A 22,222-nucleotide genomic window follows, 5' to 3' on the forward strand; every position below is an offset into this window, starting at 1 on the left:
ACATTTGTGTGTCATCTGCATAAGAATGATAAAGTAACTTCTGGTTAGTAATGATTTCGAAAAGAGGATGGAGATAGATGTTAAACAGTACGGGCGACAGAGGGGATCCCTGAGGGACTCCACAAGACACTATGCGTTTTTCAGAGGTGAAAGGCCCCAGTTTCACTGTTTGAGATCGGTTTTCCAGGAAGGAGGAGAACCAAGCTAGATCACATTCCGTGACTCTGGCTACTTCAGCTAGCCGAGTCAGAAGTAGTCCATGATCTACTGTATCAAAAGCTGAGCTTAGGTCCAACAGTACCAGAAGACAGGATTCTCCTTCGTCTGCTGCCTCGAGAGCGTCATCCCATATGTTAAGCAGCGCATTTTTTGTTCCGTGACCAGGACGGAAACCCGATTGGAATGGATCGAGTAGTTTATGGGTGTATAAATGATGTTGTAACTGTTGTACAACTTCTTTCTCCAATACCTTGGAGAAAACATTTAGGCCTGTTATGGGTCGACGGTTGTTTGGATCTTTGGGGTCAAGGGTGTTTTTTTTTTAATTGGTTTTATTATACCTTGTTTCAGCAAGGTGGGCACCGAGCCCTCCTGAAACTATTGGTTTATGAGCTGCATAATAGCTGGTGCCAATATATCGGCACATTCTTTCAGCAGTTTAGGGGGGATGATATCATTGGGTGATGTGCTGTTCCGCAGCGCACCGATGATATTTTTCGTGGCATCGATGGAAATGGGTTTAAGGGAGAAGTTCGTTGATTGCGGTGGTTTTATGTGGGTATTAGATTTGTGGTTTGGGGAGGGATTGATGACGGTTCTTTTTTTGCTAAATATTTTCACAGATTTTTTCAATTTTATTAATGAAAAATTCCGATAATTCGTTGCAAACTTCTTGTGAGTCAGAATTGGGGGCCTCTAAACAGGCTGGGTTCATTTGTTATTTGTTATTAGTATATTCATTATTGTCCTGCTTATGCCAGGTTCATAATTTGATGCATCGTTCTATCAATGCCTGTTGACGTTTACTTAAATGTGAGTGTTTTAACCTTTTTTAATAAATAATTATTTATACGGTATTACACTATGTCGAGTTTTATACCTTCTCTCCTTGGATTCATGTACTGAGTATTAATCTTGATTTTTTGACTCTGAAGCGCCTCACCTCACTTATTTCGGTAGCTGTGGAGCAACCCTTTCGATTACTATTAGATCAATTGGAGAAGTTTGTAGCAAAGCTGTTTCTGTATGTTGATACACTACTGCTTGTTTGACCCATTTAATATAAACTGAATAGGGTCCATATGTTTCGGTAAGCCTCCTTATATTCCATTCGGTGGCAGGAGTCTTCTTTTCACAGCAGTGATTCTTTTGTTTTGTTTTTTTAGTTTTTTCATTTTTTTATCTAACCTGGGACGCTGAGAGTGAGGCATTTGAGACATTTGAGAACATTCCTGTCAATCGAGCATGTGTGCAGGCACAATCCTGCTAAAAGCCATATCTGACTTTCATTTTCAATAAAGAAGTGATATTTCTGGTAAGCGCATTCATATGTTGTGCACTTTTGGATGACAGAAGATATTAATGTTTGGTGGCGGAAGTATATCACCTTAAGAAAGAATACAGCTGTTAAGAAGATTTTGATATCAGATTCACTGTAACGCACATATTGGGACTATTTATAAGAGACAATATTAAGCACTGCACTTGTGTTGATGCACTATTGTTATATATTTGTTTTTTTGATTATTGATGATTACAATTATATTATTGTATATTTCTTTACAATTATAGGGGGTATTTGTTAGATAACACGATCATGATGGCTGGAGCTGCTACAGTAACCTGCTTGATATTTTCAGTCAATGCACCCAGGGTAGCATGTATATTCTATATGACGTTCTCTCTCCTTGAGAAGGGCGATCCAACACTTCTTCATACCCCAGTGGCTCCATTTGTTTCACCTTTTTTTTACCCATCAAGTAATAGTTTTTTTTTTTTGATGAAAAGAGTTATAAAACATACATTAAACACAAAAAGATACATAAAACTATGATGTGAACAGAAGGTTGACACCAAATGGGCAGCAGTGAGCCCCTGTGAGTCAACGTGTTTCGCTATTTCGCTTCATCAGGACACACTTGGGGATGATCGAAAATAACAGGTCTCACTATCTTTTAAGCACACAATTAACCCATATGGGAGACTCCAGATTGAACCTCAAGGCTCATCATATGAAGAAGAAAGAGAAAAAGGTATTCTACCATCGCTAGCGGCCAAATATTGTGTAGCAAAGGAACGGAAATATTTCTTCCTATAGGGTTTATTGCAGAGTAACGTATAAATATACCATATATACACCAGCTGATAAAAAAAAATGAGAAAAGGGGGGGGGGGTATATCCAAGGCCTTTCAAAACTGTGTTTGGTCCGTAGACTTGGAAATGCACCCATTTAGTCAAATATAGGTCTTATTACTATGGGTAACAGCCAGACCCATGTCTGTCACAGAAAGGTGCGGCTGTATATAGTCCAAGAATCTGTAGGACAAGGAATGGATAGAGTAGGATTCAGTATACCCCCAGGGAAGCATCAACCACCTTGGTGCACATGGGGTGATTTGGGTGTGCCCACACCTATAGTTGGTCCTTTTGAAACATAATTCTCTTATTTTTTCGGTTATTCCTATGTGCTCCATCCACTACTTTATTCAGTCCAGAGGATGTGACATTAGTACAGTCCGCTACAGTATGTCTAGTAAACCCATTAATTGTGTTGTATCTTCTTCCCTTTTTCTCCAGTGACTTGAAGGATGCGGGACATTTCCAGATCATTTACAACATATTTGTGGCTGCCTTCTGTGTTTTTATTATTAGTAAAGCAGCTGTGGATATCATTGACCAAGGCAGGTTAGTGAATTCCTCAAATGTCAATATCTCCATAATTTTTTATTAGAGTTTTCAGAAAATGGGATAATTGCATGTGAAAATGGGCCTGTACTTTTGAAGGTTCTTCAGGTTCCTCTGTTCTCTGACAGTACTGGATGGTGATTGCCCTTAAGCAGGGGTAGGCAATCTTAAAGGAGTTGTAAAGGAAAAATATTTTTTGCCTAAAATTAATGTCTGCAAGGTAGACAGACAGAATAGTGTAATGATTCTGTTAAAAAAAACAAGTAAATACCTATTAAATTCCTTCATCTATATCACCTCCAGCGTTCCAGTTTCTGTTCTCTCATTCACTTCCTGGTTTGCGGCGCCTGTTCATGCAGGGCAGTCTTAATAGCATCATGGGCCCCTGGGCAAAGTAATGCTCTGGGGCCCCTACAATGATGACAGTGCAGGTAAACAGACATGAAGTAGGTAGGAGGCAGACTGCCTCCCCTGTGCATCTATCTTCCTCAGTATGTAAAAACTAAATAATAATAATAACAATTCCTGTTGGTGGAAAAAATATTAATATTTTCCAAAAATAGTGCGAACAAATAGCAATTTCTTAGAAAGTAAATCCACCACTTCCTGTGTGTCTAAATGTGTTCCACTCCAGATGTAATCAAAGAACCGCCCAACATCAATAAATTAATGTTGAGGGTGATGGGAGTAAAGTAATAATCAAAATTACCTATTCAGGTAAACAAACGTGCCAATAAAAGTGTTGATAAGGTGAAAACAAATAAATAATCTTGAAAAATTCAGATAATACTAAGCAATAATTTCACCATAAAATATATATGAATATAAGATAATTATATGTGAATAAATATAAGTTAATAAAGTCCACTAAAAGTGCATTGTGCAATAATATGTGAAATACATAGTGAATAAAATTCAATAAAAATATAGTACGAAAAAATTCCTTAAAAAGAAATGTTCAATAACATGCATGGGTGAACGCGACCCAGTCCATAAACTGTCTGCAGTGAAGGTGTCCCATAGAATCCACCACGGGATTAAACATAAAAAGTGTCATAAATAAATAATAAAAAATAATATAAAAAGACGTGTCCAGTGCACAATTGTGCAGAATATGTCAAATCCAATATTTTTAAAAGGAAATAACAATCATAGATTTTCAAAGTGCATAAGTGCTCCACTGATAATCAAATTCCACAGAAACTGCTTCAGTGCTTGATGATAAACGTGCACACATGCTTGCAACCACCAGGCTATCCACAGTGTAGATGTAATGATGAATGTGGCACAGAGGAGGTGGCAGGAGTGAGTGGCACAGAGGAGGTGGCAGGAGTGAGTGGCACAGAGGAGGTGGCAGGGCCAAGTGGCAGCACAAGGTGCCAGGTGCCTCCCATCCACCCTCCTACAAGAAGGAGCAGAAGGGATATGAGGGTGAGCGAGGCAGCACTGGCCCTGATTAGAGAGGCACAGGCCACCCTCCAGCAGCCAATCACCCCTGAAGAGGGCTATGGCACCCTCGTAATGGCCAAAATGAGCCAAATGAGCGAGGACCAACGCCTCTTATTTGAGCCCCTTCTCATAAGTTTGGTGAATAAGGGGGTGAGGGGGCTACTTACAGAGGACATGGTTATTTGTAGCCATGGCCATCCTCCCCCACCAGCTTATTCCCAACCTCCTCCTCCTCCTTCTCCACCTTCTTTTTCTCCACCTTCTTCTTCTTCTCCTCCTCCTCCTTTTTCTCCTCCTCCTTCTTCCCCTAGTTCTTCTCCTCCTCCTTCTTCTCCTAGTTCTTCTCCTTCTCCTCCTCCTCCTCCTTCTTCTCCTCCACCTCCTCCTCATCCACCTTCTTCTCCTCCTCCTGGCAAAAGTATACCCCCAGAGACACAGCCTCCAGCCAAGCAGAGAAGGAAGGCTGTAGAGAGGGTTACAGAGCAAGGGAGGCTGTCAGGAAGAACAAGAAGTGATGGCCTTGCTTCAAGGTGGTCTGACAGAAGGCAACCTGCTGTAGTACCACAACCTTGGGACATCTATCTGACCTGCTGCTGTTCCTGACCTCTGGGAGTCCAAGACCAGATTGAGCTCCCTCCTGTATGTGCCTCTCAATGTCCCAATTTTAGTCTCCACACACAAGTGCACAAATGGCAGCAGGTTATTCAGTGCTGCCTTGTATTTATTTACTTTATATTATTTACCAGAATAAATGGTAATTTTTTGTTTACAGTTCATACTTGTCTATGTGTTTTTCCTCCAACCAAAAATGTACTGTATCTTGTGAGTAGTGAGGTTAACTTAAAAAAAAAAAAAGGTCTAATTATACAGGGACAGATCAGATAAGACCAAACAATAATGTTACAATGGTGGTAACATGACACCAAAAAAAAACATGGAGATGACTAGAAATTAAATAATAATTAAATAATATTTAAAAATTAAGATCTGTATTTGAAAAAAAAAAAAAAAATTCAGGCTATATAAAATATTCAAAAACATTCATGAGATCAGCATGAAAAAGGTTTCAAAAAGTTAGTCAGAACTGTGAATATCAGCAGCAAAAGAAGATAATTATTGTTAATTTTTGTCCCATTCTAAAGATGATTTAAATGCGCAGCATTTAAACGATGCAATCATTTTTGCAGCGTTGACGAATGTGCTATCTCCATTACAAATGCTACTTTTACCGAAGGTGCGCTCCGTCTCATACTTTATTCTGAGCATGCGCGGGTTTCTAAGCATTTCTAAGCATACACACGATCGTGTTTTCTCGTCGAAAACCAGCCCGACTAGGAACACAATGAGGAAATTGAGACTCCCGTCGAGGAAAAAGAGAACTTGTTCTCTTTTTTTCCTCGTCGAGTTCCTCGACAGTTTTCTCGATGAAAAGCATACACACGACCGTTTTCCTCACCAAAAAAGCTCTGCCACCAAGTTTCTTAATGGATTCTGTCGAGGAAAACGGTCGTGGGTACGAGGCCTAACTCCTGCTGCGGCTGTGACATGTGCACTCCCCTGGCCACTGCAGCTAAAGGGGGTTCAGTTGGGGAAGGGGTGGTAAAAACACATCTTCACTATGGGGTTTTGTCAAACCCCAAAATGTAAATGAACACTTACTGTTCTGAGCCCCCTATAAGGCTGTTTTCACACTGATGTGGTACATCACAGTGCATTTGTGACTTTCCAGGGTTAGCTGCACTTGGCCATAGACTTCTGTTATATCCTGCAGATGTGGTGGACTTTCTAACGTTCCCCAGACATCTTGCATTCAGGAGTTTTGGGGCACATTCAGAAAGTGCACCAAACCCGCAGGATATAATAGAAGTTTATGGCCGATCAGCAGGAAAGCTGCAGGTACACTTGTCAAATCGTAATGGATCAGTGTAAAAGCAGCCCTATACTATTATGTCCAGTGTATTGCGTCACACTGACCTAGGGTGACCACGTGTCCCGGATTGCCCGCATTTTGCAGGTCTGTCCCGGGCACATTCATTCTAGGACAATACAGTGTCCCGGAATGAAACTGACACAGCCACCCCCCAGGGCCAATCTGATGCCCCCAAAAAAGGCCGCCACATCACCACTTTACTCACTGACAGTACTTGTCCTAGCCGGGAATGCCTGGAGGATACACATACAGTATATAGGCCTTGACTGGTGCTTCTGTTTATGAAGGAGGACTATTACCCCTGCTTGTGATTGGAGAAATCATAAATCCCGCCTCTTGTGTCCAATCACTGTGCTGTGATTCGTTACAGCACACGTTGATTTTTGGGAAGAGAGGGTGTCCCTGAATGGCAGTTTGGAAATGTGGTCACCCGTTGACCTGAGGATCTCTTTCCTGCTGCTGGCACCACTCTGGAGACCGCTAGCCAGGATAAGAGGTGTAATTCAATTGGAATCACTCCGCATGGGACAGGGGTCAGCACTACAGAGGAGGCATCGGCTTATAAGGGCTTTTGCTCCCTACTACACATCCAGCTTTACAAGTAGTCTCTCTGTATTGCACTCTGTTTGATGCTCTGGCAGGTCAGCAAGCCCAGACCGTGATCTATCAGTCATCTGTCCGTGATATACTGATAGCTGACCCCCGTTCTAAAACATAGTAAGGTTTGCATTTCCGTCTTTCCAGTCTGTAACTTAATTTATATGTTTTATGATGATAAAGACATCTCATACAAAATGATGTTTCTTGACTATGACTGTGTTATACTGTGTTAGCTACCTCTTATCCTTTTGCCAGCCAGAGTCGCTTCTACTCTTTAGAACTGCTGCTCCAGTGCCAAGTTTTAGTTTCCACATTTCCCTTGGATTCTATGGTCCTACCTATATTGAGACAGAATTCACTGGACAGAAGTGACCTATTTTCCAGGCGGGGTCTATATTACCTTTTTTTTTATAAGGATTCTTTTTTTTATTATAAATTTATCACAAAAACTGTGAGAGTACATCTACAGTATATGTATACAATATATAATCACAACTGAAATGTGACTGATCCCAGTAATTACAGCCTCTGCTCTCTCTCTTTTTTCTCTAGGTTGATTGACCCTAGCCTTCTCATTTTTGCCTTTGGACAACCTGGCACAGTTGCATGGACCTGGATCTGTCTATTTACATATACACTGCTAGTGCCTTATAAAGCACTAGTATTTTGGGGGTCTTTGTATCCCAAATCTAATCACAAAATCATGTTGTCTGCCTTTGTAGGAATACTCCTACTTGTGGGACAGATATGTGTCCTTTGTATTTTCCCTGCCTATGTGGCACAACATTTTCGGCTGCCACCAGCTTCAGGTTTTATTGTAACTCTGGAACAAGTGAGTTCTGTAAATAGGAGTGATTGTCATACATTTTGTAACAAAATTGCCCATAAACAATGGTGACAGAAGGTGTATGTCACAAAGACTTTGGCTAAAAAGGTTTATTTGGCTGAAATGGCATCAGCCATACATTGACGCTGTGCCAATCTTTCCTGTCTATAGCTCCCCTGAGTGGATAAGTGGTTACTTATTTCTTTCATGATAGCTTGCTTTTTTATTTCAGAGGGGTGGATTTACTAAAGGCAAATAGACTGTGCATTTTACAAATGCAATTTCTCCAGAGCTTAGTAAATGTGGCAAAGCTTCATTTCACATAGAATTCCCAATCACTTGCAAGGAAAAAAAAAATAAGCCATTTTTACTTGCACATATTTGGATGATGGAAGTCAGCAGAGCTTCCCTTCATTTCCTAAACTCTGAAGCAACCGCACTTGCAAAAGTGTACAGTCTATTTGCTTCAGTAAATCCATCCCAGAGAGTCTAGGCTCTATTATTGGCAAATGGGAGCTGTGGAAGGTGTCCTTTAGTGCTGTACATACTTGGGTAACACAGCTATATGTACCTTTCCACAGAGCACATACAGTATATAGGCCTTGACTGGTGCTGCTGTTTATGAAGGAGGACTATTACAGTGTGATTCAAAAAAGATGGTGCAAAGGTAAAGCAGACTTTGCATCCTCCCCATGTTGAGGGCATGTGGCCTGGTACGATTCAGGAGGGGGGGGGCACTCTCTTGTCCCCTTCTTTTCCTGTGGCCTACCAGGTTGCGTGCTCGGATAAGGATCTGGTATGGATTTTTGGTGGGACCCCAACGCCATTTTTTTACATTTTGGAGCAGGGTTCACCTGAAGGGTCTGGAATGAATTTTTAGGGGGACCCCTACGCCATTTTTAAAAATAAATTGGTGTGGGGTTCCCCTTAATATCCATACCAAACATGAAGGGCCTGTTATGGAATTTGGGGGGACCCCGACAATTTATTTTTTTCATTTTGGTTTGGAGTTTCCCTTAATATTCATACCAGACCCAAAGGGCCTGGTAATAGATTGGGGGGGGGGAACCCATGCCGTTTATTCAATGAATCGTATCTGTATTACCGGGACCCGACAATTCATTACAGCCGTGATCAGTTTTAAGTGACTTTTTTTCCTTTAAAAATCTAATTTTGCGCCAAATGCGCCACTTTACAGGCATACTATAGACACACCCAGGTACGAAATTTAAAGGAATATTTCACTTTTATTGTTTCACTTAAAGCATTATTAAAATCACTGCTCCCAAAGTGAGTGCAGAGTTTATGGGTGCAGACTTCAAGGGTGCATAGTGCAGACTTCAGGGGTGTGCTGTGTACAGAATGCAGGGTTGAGGAGTGTGCTACATTCAGATTACAGATTTCGATTTCCACCTCGCTTCAGCTCTGACCTCTTTACCACTTTCCCCTATACCCCACCTTTGCACACATCTTCCTCCAAAGCCCTTATCTTGCCCCCCCCTCCCCCCCTTCCCCCAGAAGCTTACTCGCATCTTATCTACTTGGCCCGGCTCTAGTACCTCTTGACAATGTAGAAGGTTCCACCTCACTATCTCACTTGCAGGGAGATCATTGGTTGGCACAGATGGGGATCACAATTCCTTAATTGCTCACAAGACTCACCTGGAGCGGTGACTCCCTTCCTGGGATCACAATGTAGTTTACCATGTGATGCCCCATTGCACACTGCACCTGCACCTGCATCTGCATCTCCTTTGTCTCTGCCATGAGGGCAAGGCAGGCAGGGATCTGTGAGAGCCACCAAGAGGAAAGTTCTTCTTGTAAACAGAGAAGGCTTCTGTGTTTACAAGTGGCAGTGGGGAGCGGATGGCCAGAGCTGAAAAAACAATCCTGGGTGCGAGGGCCACATGAAATGTTTGACACGTGTTCTATGTCCTTAAATATGAGCTTATTTTTTCTTCATACAGGCTCGATTGATTATGAAGAGTTATTCGTTATTAAGAGAGGTAGTTCCAACTGTTTTACATAAAGAAAGTAAGTATGGGCTTTTTTTTTGTTTTTAAAAAGAAACAAATGTGTCCATTCTGATGTCTGAACTCCCTTTCTTCTAGTCTGTTATGGAAACTGCTACCAACCTCATCAGTCCACCAAAGTAGAATGCCACATTTTGTATTTGTTACAGGAAGCTGATACATAGTCTATTTGTAAAGGTCCTATTTACCCGGTAATAAAACTGTCCCTCTCCCAACACCTAGCACTAGAAGATCACCTTATGCAGGTTTTTTTTTCATGTGCTACCCAAGTTCTGTTCAATTGGTGAACTGTACTTGAAGAACTACTGTTTTATAGCACAGATGTTTAAAGAGGAAGTAAACTTCCTCTACTGACTGTTACCTATAGGTAAGCCAATAATAAGGCTTACCTATAGGTAGTATAATATTTCCTAAACCTGCACCGTTTTGGAGATATTTACATTACTAGGAGCCAGTGACATCACCAATGCCATTCCTTCCTAACCCTGTATTGTGAAGTGTGGCTCCCGCACGGATGCGTCATCGCGGCTCCAGCCAGTCACAGAGCCAGAGCCCGCAAACCTGGAAGCAAGACAGGTGAAGATGAAAGTGGCTGCAGCGCTGACATTGCGACACTGGAACAACTTTATTTCAAGGTAAGTTTCACATAATGTGCTAGCATGCGATGCATACTAGCACATTATGACTTTACCCTACAGGGGGAAAAAAACACTTTAAAGCATTTTGGTGCTTATCAGTGCAGACCAGTCTTTTTTAACCAGGGTGCCCAGGCACTCTGGGGTATCTTTAGACTTCTTCAGGGGTGTCTTAGCAAAATTCCTAAAAATTGCCCAAAAATGTAATACAAACCTACATACCAGAAGGTGGATCAAAACAAACAAACCTGCCCCCTTACCTGCACTATGACCACCCCCGCGCGCGCGAGATGGACATCGGTGATCAGTGCCCCCCTGTGGGAGACAGACATCAGCGATCAGTGGCCTTACCTTAGGAAGCCGATGCTGCTCCTTGCTCCAGTTTTCCGAGGGAAGAGCCGGGGCCATGCTGCACAGGAAGTGGGTCCTGAAACCCTATTGGCCGAGAGTCTTAAGAATCCCTGGCCAATCGGGTCCCAGGACTTGCTTCCTGATTGGCTGAGAGGAGAAGCAGGAAGACATTATCAAATATTAATTCACACAACTGGGTGGGCTCAGGGTGCAGTGCTTTGCGCCCCGCGCCCACCCTTTTTTTAAGTCAATTAGAGCCTAAGGCTCTAATTACTTGCTTCAAAAAAAGAAAGAAAAAACATTGAAATCCATGTGTCTGGAGCCCTACATGTAGATTAAGGGCCTGGCACATGGATTAGGGGGGCGGTGCACCTGGGCCCCTAATGGAGCGCCCGCCACTGTTTGCTTGCCTCCTAATGAACAATGACATTGGTTGATAAAGAGGACATCAGGCACCTGCACATCATCCTTGTTTGCCCTTCCCTTGCCCCTTTCTGTCAGTACTGGGGTCACATTAGCTCTGCTAGGAAGATAAACATTGAAATACTACAAAGGCGTGTTTTGCTTTGGAAGAATAAATCACCTTTACAGTTGGGTGTCCTATGTGTGGATGTTGCTGCATCTGTAAAACTATTAATTTAGTTTTTACCATTTTAGAATGGGGGCCTCGACATTGTGCAGAATTTTAAAGGGTGCCTTGACTGAACAAAGGTTGAGAAACACTGGTGCAGATATAAAAGCTGTGTTTTTGGTATAGGGTATGGCTCGCATGGATGTGAATTTAATATAGCTTCCATGTACTTCTTACAGAAAAAGAAATTCAACTGCCAAAACTTTCCAGTTACCTGTATTTCCTCTTCTGTCCAACTCTAATTTATAGAGACAGCTATCCCAGGTAAAAAGCCTTATTATAACCTAACCATTGTATGTATGTTCAACCCTTGTCTCCATTGAATTGTGGCTGTGGTAAAATTTGAGCCAACAGTGGAAGGGGCTTAAAGGAGTTGTAAAGGAAAACATTTTTTTGCCTAAAATTAATATCTGCAAGGTAGACAGACAGAATAGTGTAATGATTCTGTTAAAAAAACGAGTAAATACCTAATAAATTCCTTCATCTATATCACCTCCGGCGTTCTAGTTTCTGTTCTCTCATTCACTTCCTGGTTTGCGGCGCTCGTTCATGTAAGAACTACATTTCCCAGTATGCATTGCAGTACGTCCAGTAATTCACACCTCCTTGAAGTCTCTAACACGTAGAGAGCGTCCTGCCGCACAGATGTAGCTCCCAGGAGGGGGCGAGCACGTCACTGACCACCGCAGTAAAGCCTCCCTTCACGGTGGTGAGTAACAATCAGACAAGCAGGAAGTGAACAGAACAGAGAAGAAATAGAGCAACTTCTGAGCAAAAACGAACAATGAGGAAGTGAAAAGGGGAATGTCTGCAGGTAAAGGATGCTTATTATGAAAACATTTTTTTTCCTTTACAACCCCTTTAATAATTTAAGAATCGGCTTGGGTGAGGACACCACAGGCTCCCTGGACAGGTAATAGTAAACGTTAGCAGCTACAGTGGGTGTTTTAGTTTTAGGACTATAGTTGTCAGAGCTCCATAAAAATATTGTTTCCTATTGTTAGCCCTCTTGGTACCCAGTGATATAATATGAGTGCTGTAATGCTTTGGCTAAAGTGTAGTAGAATCGTGTGAACTTCACTGTTATTAATTTCTCTGTGCAGAACCCCATACATCAGGTGGAAATACGTAATCAAGTATTTTGCAGAGGTAAGACATGAAAATTATAGATTTTTTATGTATTTACTTGCATAACGTTATGTAATAAATTAGAAGTAGGAATTATAGCTAACAAAGGCCATATGAAATCTCTTTCAAAACTGGCAAATCCAATTAAAATAACCTCTTTCAATAAACATTAATCTGACTATTCGTGCATACAACCCATACTTGTGTACATTGTTAAGGAAGAAATGCACAACTAGTGACTATGAGCCATATGCATGCATTCGTTTTTTTTCAGGGGGGAGGGGGGTGCAAATACCAGTCTAAGACAGGTATTTGCACCCACTTCCGGGCATAGACTCCCATGGGAGTCACGCCCCTTTCCACAACCCCCCTCCCCCCGGCTGACTCCTGGGAAACACACTGGTCCCAGGAGAGATCGGGGACCAGTGAGGGTGCGCCATGCTATTCGCATATGCGCAGCAGGGAACCGGGCAGTGAAGCCACAACGCTTCACTTCCTGATTCCCTCACTGAGTATTGCCCCCGGGGGCAGCCGAGAGATGAGCGATTGCTCGGCCTCGGCTGCCGACATCGCGGGCGTGCTGGACGGGTAAGTGTCCATCCGACTTACAAACGACTCCTACTTACAAACGGAGGGAGACAACAGGAAGTGAGAGGAAATCTACCCCCTGTGAAGGGAAATTCTCTACTGTAAGAGTTAATATAGGAAAAAGGTGTCTCCACTGATGCTTTATCACCAATCCTTGTTTCCCTAATAACCCTAAATTTTAGAATATCCAATGGTCATTGGGACAGAAAGTGAGGTGAAATCTTCTGAACAGGGGCACAGACAGCAAAACAAATGTTACAGGGCTGACAACCCTTCCCCATGCTATCCAAAAAGCTAATATAATATTTTTTTTGTCTGGAGCTACACTTAAAAAATGTACCTGTTCCGACTTACAAACAGATTCAACTTAAGAACAAACCTACAGACCCTATCTTGTTTGTAACTTGGGGACCCCCTGTATTTGAATAAAAAATTTGGGTGGACCTCCGCTTTAACAGACGACCTGAGCTGTCCAGAAAAAGTGGCGGTTAGAGGGTTGAGACAAACCATTTAAAACTGACAGGGGTGCTTACAATGGTCATCTTTTATTTATTTATGTAAAACCTTTAGCATTTGAAATGCAACTTGATAAAAAATGAACAAAGTAACTTCATCCTGAAACTAAATAGAAAAATCTGAGAAAATGGAGGAAAACTGGACTCTCGTGGTACAGTTAATAGTTATATAGTTAGTCAGGTCGAAAAAAGACACAAGTCCATCCAGTTCAACCATAAGAAAAACAAACAAAAAATAAATAATATCATACAATCCCATATACCCAATCTACACCCACAGTTGATCCAGAGGAAGGCAATAAACCCCAGCAGAGCATGATCCAAAAAATTCCTTGCTGATCCCCCGAGAGGCAATCGGATTTTCCCCGGATCAACTTTACCTATAAATCTTAGTACTCAGTTACTGTATATTATGTACATTTAGGAAAGAATCCAGGCCTTTCTTAAAGCAATCTACTGAGCTTGTCAGAACCACCTCTGCAGGGAATCTATTCCACATTTTCACAGCTCTTACTGTAAAGAAACCTTTCCGTATTTGGAGATGAAATCTCCTTTCCTATAGACTTAAAAAGGGCCCCCTTGTCCTCTGTGTTGACCGTAAAGTGAATAACTCAACACCAAGTTCACTATATGGACCCCTTATATATGTGTACATGTTGATCATATCCCCCCCCCTTAATCTTGTAAGGTTGCTGGTTCAACTAGACCCAGGTTTTAAGGACAATCTGGATGTATGGATGTATGAAATCTGGATGTATGGATGTATGAAATCTCCTTTCCTATAGACTTAAAAAGGGCCCCCTTGTCCTCTGTGTTGACCGTAAAGTGAATAACTCAACACCAAGTTCACTATATGGACCCCTTATATATGTGTACATGTTGATCATATCCCCCCCCCCCCCCTTAATCTTGTAAGGTTGCTGGTTCAACTAGACCCAGGTTTTAAGGACAATCTGGATGTATGGAGGCTCCCCAATGCATTGGTAGTGAAAACATCCACAAGCACACATGGTATGTCCACACTAGCTTTATTTTCTAATGCGTACTTGTTCATAATCAAATCATACGAGAAGGGAACGCCCTTATCCCAGCCAATCATATCTAAGTTATTAGGTTATACAAGTAATATTCGTCACAATTATACATCGTGTGTAAAATATAACAATCTGTATTCCGGGCGCCTGACTGATCCTGGTTTCTACTGCAGCTTATCTAATGTTATGCTCTTTGACTAGGACATAATAATTAGGGATGAGCCGAACTCCCCCCTGTTCGGTTCGCACCAGAACTTGCGAACACACCAGATGTTCGTACGAACTTTAGAACCCTGTTAAAGTCTATGGGACTCGAACATTTGAAATCTAAAGTGCTAATTTTAAAGTCTAATATGCAAGTTATTGTCCTAAAAAGTGTTTGGGGACCTGGGTCCTGCTCCAGGGGTCATGTATCAATGCAAAACATTTTTTGTAAAAACGTCCGTTTTTTCGGGAGCAGTGAATTTAATAATACTAAAAGTGAAACAATAAAGGTGAAATATTACTTTAAATTTCATACCTAGGGGTGTTTGAAGTTAGCATGTGAAATATCGCATGTTTCCCGTACATAGAACTGTCCCTGCACAAAGTGTCATTTCTGAAAGGAAAAAAAGTATTTTAAAACCGGACTTGTGGCTATAATGAATTGTCGGCTCTGGCAATTCAGAGAGAATTCATTCATAAAAAAAAAAAAAAAATAGCGTGGGGGTCCCCCCAAATTCCATTACCAGGCTCTTCAGGTCTGGAATGGATATTAAGGGGAACCCCCCTGTCAATTTAAAAAAAAATATGACATGGGGTTCCCCCCAAATATCCATTCCAGGCCCTTCAGGTCTGGTGTGGATTTTAAGGGAACTCCACCCCAAAATTTAAAAAAAATGGCATGGAGTTCCCCCAAAAATTCACACCAGACCCCTTATCCGAGCACGTTAACCTGGCCGGCCCCATGTTGAGGGCATGTGGCCTGGTACGGTTCAGGAGAGGGGGGCCACACTCTGTCCCCCCCTCTTTTCTGCGGCCGGCCAGGTTAACATGCTCGGATAAGGGGTCTGGTGTGAATTTTTGGGGGAACTCCACATCATTTTTTTTTTAAATTTGGGGTGGAGTTCCCCTTAAAATCCACACCAGACCTGAAGGGTCTGGAATGGATATTTGGGGGGGACCCCACGTAATTTTTTTTAAATTGACGGCGGGGTTCCCCTTAATATCCATTCCAGACCTGAAGGGTTTTTTTTTTATGAATGAATTCTCTCTGAATTGCCAGAGCCGACAATTCATTATAGAAATGACACTTTGTGCAGGGACAGTTCTATGTACTGGAAACATGCGCTATTTCACATGCTAACTTTACACCCCCCCTAGGTACGAAATTTAAAGTAATATTTCACTTTTATTGTTTCACTTTTAGCATTATTAAATTCACTGCTCCCGAAAAAACAGCTGTTTTTAAAACTTTTTTTTGCATTGATACATGTCCCCTGGGACAGGACCCAGGTCCCCAAACACTTTTTAGGACAATAAATTGCATATTAGCCTTTAAAATTAGCACTTTAGATTTCTCCCATAGACTTTAACAGGGTGTTCCGCGGCTTTTCGAATTTGCCGCGAACACCTCTAATTGTTCGTTTTTCGCCGAATTCGAAGCTCATCCCTAATAATAATATAGCCAAGGTTCCTGGCTTCACCTAGAAGCTCAAGGATACATTTTCATACAAGCATTAATCACTAAGGGGGAACTCTAACAAGCCTTATAATACATTATTAGTATAGAGGAACTATAGCCTATCAATGCATTGATATCTATGGGGGAACTCTAGCCTTTCAATCCCTCCTTTTATTGTGTAGGCTCTAGCCTACGCGATCACTCATTATACCATTTCTGCTCTATGGTCAACATTGTCATGCTGACATTCTCACCCCTTTTCACATGAGGTTTAGTCATTTTTCCAATAGCGCAAAGGGTTATTTTAGCAATCAGATATATAACAAAAGCGCAAATCAATATAATTTTCCTGGGGTTTCAATAAGTAGAACACAACATGTAACAATCAGTGACAAAGAAAAATATTTTGCAACTTGGGCCAATGTGGAGTTGGACGTGGTCTGGGACTGAAACGGGGGAGCAAATTGGGGACCAGTCTTTGACAATGTTCAAGGTAGTTGCACTGTGACCTGTTCCAATCCTTGGATTAAGTCCTCCAGTTGTGTGGCTTGTTGGTCCCTCCCTTTCTGCTCTTCTGTCAGTGCCTCCGGAGTTGGAAGGGGAAAAGGGGGGGGGCGTCTTTATTAGGGATGCACGGATCCATTGTGGTCCCTGGGAAGTAAGTACAGCCTGGAGACCTTTTTCTACTTCATGTGGGCTGGTGTAAACGCGTCCTATATGTTTTCTCACTGTGAGTTGTTCTATTAGGACTTTGTCTCCCGGTATGACCCGGTAGATCGGATCTGTGGAAAAAGGAGGAAAGGTGATAGCCACTGGCTTCATAATTTTCACTAAGTGTACTTACAAGATCTCTCACGTACTCTTCCTGTAGAGAATATAAGTTTGGATCCTGCCTAGGGTTCCTGTACCATTTTTTCTTCTGAATGGGCTTTCCCATTAAAGTCTATTTCTTGAACTAGGGGTGTTTCTGATTTGGTATAGTATCGAGGGTAAGTGTACTAACCAGTCTTTTAAAGTTCCTTGCATGGCTTTTCTATTTGCAATGGACAGCCCCTCCTAGGGATGATTCCCTTTGTGAGTATGCGCACTACTGTCTGTGTGTCTTCTCTTGTGGTTTTGAATGCTTCCACCCATCGTGAGAATACATCCACAATGACCAAAACTTATTCTTGCTCTGTCCCTTTCTTTGGCATGTGGGTGAAATCTATTTGCAGATGAGTGAAAGGTGTAGTAGGATACGGGAGGTGCTCATGTTTCACCTTGTTTGGTATGTTTGCATGTGATGTGATGCACCGTGACACATATGCTTTTAACAAGCTTGGCTAGGTTAGCAACAAAGAAATCATTCAGTAAAATGTGTTCTGCCAACCTCTATGACCTACCCCATGGTATTGGGCCATACACAAAGATGCAGTAGCTGCGGGGGTGCATCATGTCCTGTCTTCCCCTCTTCAAGGTAAAGTCCATATATGGTCTTTTCCGAGTCATCCCTCGCAAACCTTCAAATCTTATATGTGTCTGGAGACTCTAATAACAGCAGAATCTACAAAACCCTTGTGTACATCAGATAAAACAGTGGAAGTCATAAATGACCTGGGAGAAGTGTCCCGTTGAGCAATGTGTATACAGTCATGCTGTCACACTACCTCACCCTGTTCTCCTATTTAATCCCAAAAAGGCATTAAAATCCTAGCTTTTGGAATAACTCCATATCCGCCCAAACTTTGAGCAGACATGTGTGAATATTTTAAGTACCATTGTAGTTGGTCTGCCCAGGGTAAATGATGTTGCCATCCCCTACCACCATTGCTCAGGAAGCATACCCTGAACCTGAACTGGGACCACCCTTGGGGAAAAAGACCCCACAGGGCAAAGCTCTCCACCATGTTTTTTTTTTTTGGCGAGAACACCTGTCATAATCTTACAATTGTCCCCTGCATACAAACATAGTGAGGAGGCCAAGTCTGGGTGCTACAACCACAGCACTTTTTAGATACCTTTACTCGGGCACCCGGATATATCTTTTATATTTCTGGAAGGGAGGTTCAGCTTTTGGTGACACCTTTGGTAACAGGTAAAACAAGAAGTGGTATATTATAAAAACCAACTGTGGTGTTCCTGTTCATTTACCAGGGCAGCCATAACTTCTTGTGACTGAAGACACGTTCCATGTGTCAGGCTGTAGGGCTGTGAAGGGGTCAGAATCCTAGTGGGGGGGGGGCTCAGAGTGGCTGGCAGACATAAAAGATCACATTGATTCCAAAGATGCCCCCTGTGGATCTTCTCAAGAGTGAATACATTTAGTTATTCTAATCTTTCCTCATAGCTGAGCTCCTCCATGCCTCTTATCAGTTTGGTTGCCATTCTCTGCACTTTCTCTAGTTCTCCAATATCCTTTTTGAGAACTGGTGCCCAAAACTGAACTGCGTATTCCAGATGAGGTCTTACTAATGATTTGAACACGGGCAAAATGATATCTCTCTCTCTATGGAGTCCATACCTCTCTTAATACAAGAAAGGACTTTGCTCGCTTTGGAAAAAGCAGCTTGCATGCCATTATTGAGCTTATGATCTACCAAAACCCCCAGATCCTTCTCCACTACAGATCCCCCCAGTTGTTCTCCCCTAGTATGTATGATGCATGCATATTCTTAGCCCCCAAGTGCATAACTTTACATTTATCAACATTAAACCTCATCTGCCACATAGTCTCCCAATTAGACAGAGCATTGAGGGTGGCTTATAAATTGGAGACACTCCTGTAAGGACGTTATTCCACTGCATAGCTTAGTGTTATCTGCAAAGACAGAAATGTTACATTTGATCCCAGACCCAATATCATTTATAAAGATATTAAAAAGTAAGGGTCCCAGCACTGAACCTTGGGGTACACCACTGATAACCTTAGACCATTCAGAGTAAGAATCATTAACCACTACTCTCTGAATTCAATTTTTTAGCCAGTTTTCAATACATTTACAAACTGATATTTCCAATCCTGTAGACCAGGGATATGCAATTAGCGGACCTCCAGCTGTTGCAAAACTACAAGTCCCATCATGCCTCTGGGTCTTGGTGTCATGCTTGTGGCTGTCAAAGTCTTGCTATGCCTCATGGGAGTTGTAGTTCTGCAACAGCTGGAGGTCCACTAATTGCATATCCCTGCTGTAGACTTTACCTTACACATGAGCCGTGTGTGGGGAACTGTATCGAACGCTTTTGCAAAATCCAAGTATACCACATCCACCGCCACCCCTCTGTCCAAATTTATACTTACCTCTTCATAAAAAGAAATCAGGTTTGTCTGACAAATTCTGTCTTTCATGAATCCATGCTGTCTGTTGCTTACATTTTTTTTCCAGCAAGAACACATCTATGTGGTCTTTTATTAATCTCCCCAGTATCTTCCCAACTATAGAAGTTAAACTAACAGGTCTATAGTTACTTGGTAAAGACTTTGTTCCCTTTTTAAATATAGGCACCACGTTCGCCCTGCGCCAATCCAGTGGTACTATTCCTGTCATTGAAAATGGAAGGTAGCGGGCGCTCAACCACACAATAGTGATTGTGAAATGTGGAATACCACACAACAACGTGCAACAATTAATAATAAAATACGTTTCCAAAAGCATATGTGAACAGTGATTGAAGCAATATAAATCAATATACAGCAGAAATGTCCCACACAAATGTGCATGAATACGCAGATTCCTCTGCAGTGTAAGCAAAAAACACTGAAGTTCACTGTGTTAAACACCAAAAAAATAAAAAAATAGAGTCCCAATAGCATGCATAGAAAGCCAAACGAATCTTGACAATTGCTGTGATCTTCCTAGTGGAGAAAAGTAGAAAATGCCACCACCATACTTTTCAAATTTCACTTGTTTCCACCCAAGGTGCTTTGTATATAAAGTGCTCTTACCAGAGCCTGTTGACCACTTTACTTAAAAAGATGGTCATACGGGCTAGTGCAGGATTGTGCCTACACACACATGGATATGGACTATTGAATCTCGTTTCCAGGCGTTCCAGATAAGGATGATATGCAAAAAAAGAGAACCGGTAGACGCCGATAGCGTAATAACGTTTTAATAATAAAAACAACTAAAAACAACGGAAAGCCAAATGGCCTCTTACTTTAAAAGTGCCTACCCGGCACTGGGACTGCAGGCCTGTCACCGCCAATCTGCGGTTCAAAACTTGGTTTATCAGGATCGGATACCACCGCCGTAGTTCCACCATAAACTCCTTCCTGTCAGCTTCACCAGAGCGGGGGGACGTCTCCTTAATTAATGAGTCCCTAAAATTTCATACAATGGCTTTGAAATTACAGAGCTCAATTATTTTAGGATCCGTGGGTGTATGCCATCAGGCCCAGGTGCTTTATCCACCTTTATTCTGTCTAAATATTGCTGGACCATATCACTTTTAAGCCATTGTGAATTTGGGGCTGTGTCACTACCACCCCCATTATGGACATGAGCTCCCCCATGCTCATTTGTATACACAGAGCTGAAGAAAGTATTTAATAAATTAGCCTTCTCTTTGTCCCCAGTCACCCACTCTAGATTATTTTGTAAAGGGCCTACATGCTCAGACTTCACCTTTTTACTATAAATATATTTGAAGATTTTTTGGCGGTTTGGCCTACTATATTTAGAAATCAGTCGTCCGTTTTGAATTTTTGCATCCTTGATTCCTTGATTTCCCTTTTACATATTCTGTTATATTATTTGTAACATTTAAATGACACTAGTGTTCCTTCATTTTTATATTTAAAAAAAAAAAATTATATTTTATACCTTTTTTAACTTTGAGCCACTTAGGTTTTATTTTTAGCCTTTTAAACGTATGGGAATATACTTTGCAATGAGTTCACAAACAGTCTTTTTGAAGAATTCCCATTTCTGTTCCGTGCCCATTGATGCCAATATTCTCTCCCAGTCTAAAGCCCCATACACACTATCAGTTTTCCTGCAGGTTTTTCTCTTCAGGTTTACCAAAACCATCTAATATGAGGTCAAACCTTAATGCCGCGTACACACGGTCGTTTTTTGTGATGAAATAAAACAACGTTTCTTATCATGAAACAAAACAACGTTTTTCAAACTTCATTTTAAAAAAAGACGTTGCCTACACACCATAGTTTTTTCAAAATGCTCTAGCAAAGCGCGGTTACGTTTAGCACGTACGACGGCACTCTGTTCCATTCAAGCTCGCGTCATAACTTCTGAGCATGCACGGGTTTAAAAATGTCGTTTTAAACGTCGTTTTACCCACACACTATCATTTTAAATGACACAAAAAACAACGTTTTGAAAAACGATTTCCCCACACACGGCCATTTTTAATGACATTTAAAAAAAAAAAAATTTAACACAAAAAACGACCGTGTGTACGCGGCATAAGAGTTTCAATTTGTATGCAATCAAACCTGCAGGAAAACTGATAGTGTGTATGGGGCTTAAGTCCTGGAGAGCAGGAAAATTTGCTCTCCTGAAATGTAGTGTTTTATCTTTCCCGTATGTGATTTTTGCTTACAGCTTACATCAAATTAAATTATTTGCTAGTGCATCTAACACTACCCTGTTCCCAGATAAGTGTATTGCTAATATATATTTATTTTGCTTTGTATATTTTCTTGTTTTTTCCAGGTAATGTGACCTGTGCCCAAAACTATACACAATAAAGTTTTTACATATCCAGGACAAGCAGTAAAAGCATTTTTTTTATTTAAAATTCTAATTTAGTGAGGACATTTTTCCAAGACAGTACAAAAAATAAATAAATACATAAACAATATACATATTAAAATCTTATATATCCTCTTTTTCCTTTCCTTTCCCTCCACTCTGCCCTCCCTACCCCAATCCCTCCCTCCCCCCCCTTTCCTAGCTTTAAAATGCTTTTACTGCTGATCTGGATCTATCAGCA

The 22,222-nt window shown here is 41.5% G+C and overlaps 1 protein-coding gene across 4 annotated transcripts in view; it reads left to right on the forward strand.

Annotated features, from left to right (window-relative positions):
• The window catches only part of LOC120929306 (sterol O-acyltransferase 2-like), a 180,299-nt gene that overhangs the window by 120,026 nt on the left and 38,051 nt on the right, over positions 1–22,222 (forward strand). For all 4 annotated transcript variants that reach the window (XM_040340636.1, XM_040340635.1, XM_040340637.1 and 1 more), the window contains 5 exons: positions 2,798–2,905; positions 7,437–7,716; positions 9,678–9,744; positions 11,540–11,624; positions 12,464–12,509. In XM_040340636.1, the coding sequence (XP_040196570.1) occupies positions 2,798–2,905; positions 7,437–7,716; positions 9,678–9,744; positions 11,540–11,624; positions 12,464–12,509 (586 nt within the window). The remainder of the gene's footprint in view (positions 1–2,797; positions 2,906–7,436; positions 7,717–9,677; positions 9,745–11,539; positions 11,625–12,463; positions 12,510–22,222) is intronic.

This window comes from Rana temporaria, chromosome 2, assembly GCF_905171775.1.
Source record: "Rana temporaria chromosome 2, aRanTem1.1, whole genome shotgun sequence".
Classification (NCBI taxonomy): domain Eukaryota; kingdom Metazoa; phylum Chordata; class Amphibia; order Anura; family Ranidae; genus Rana; species Rana temporaria.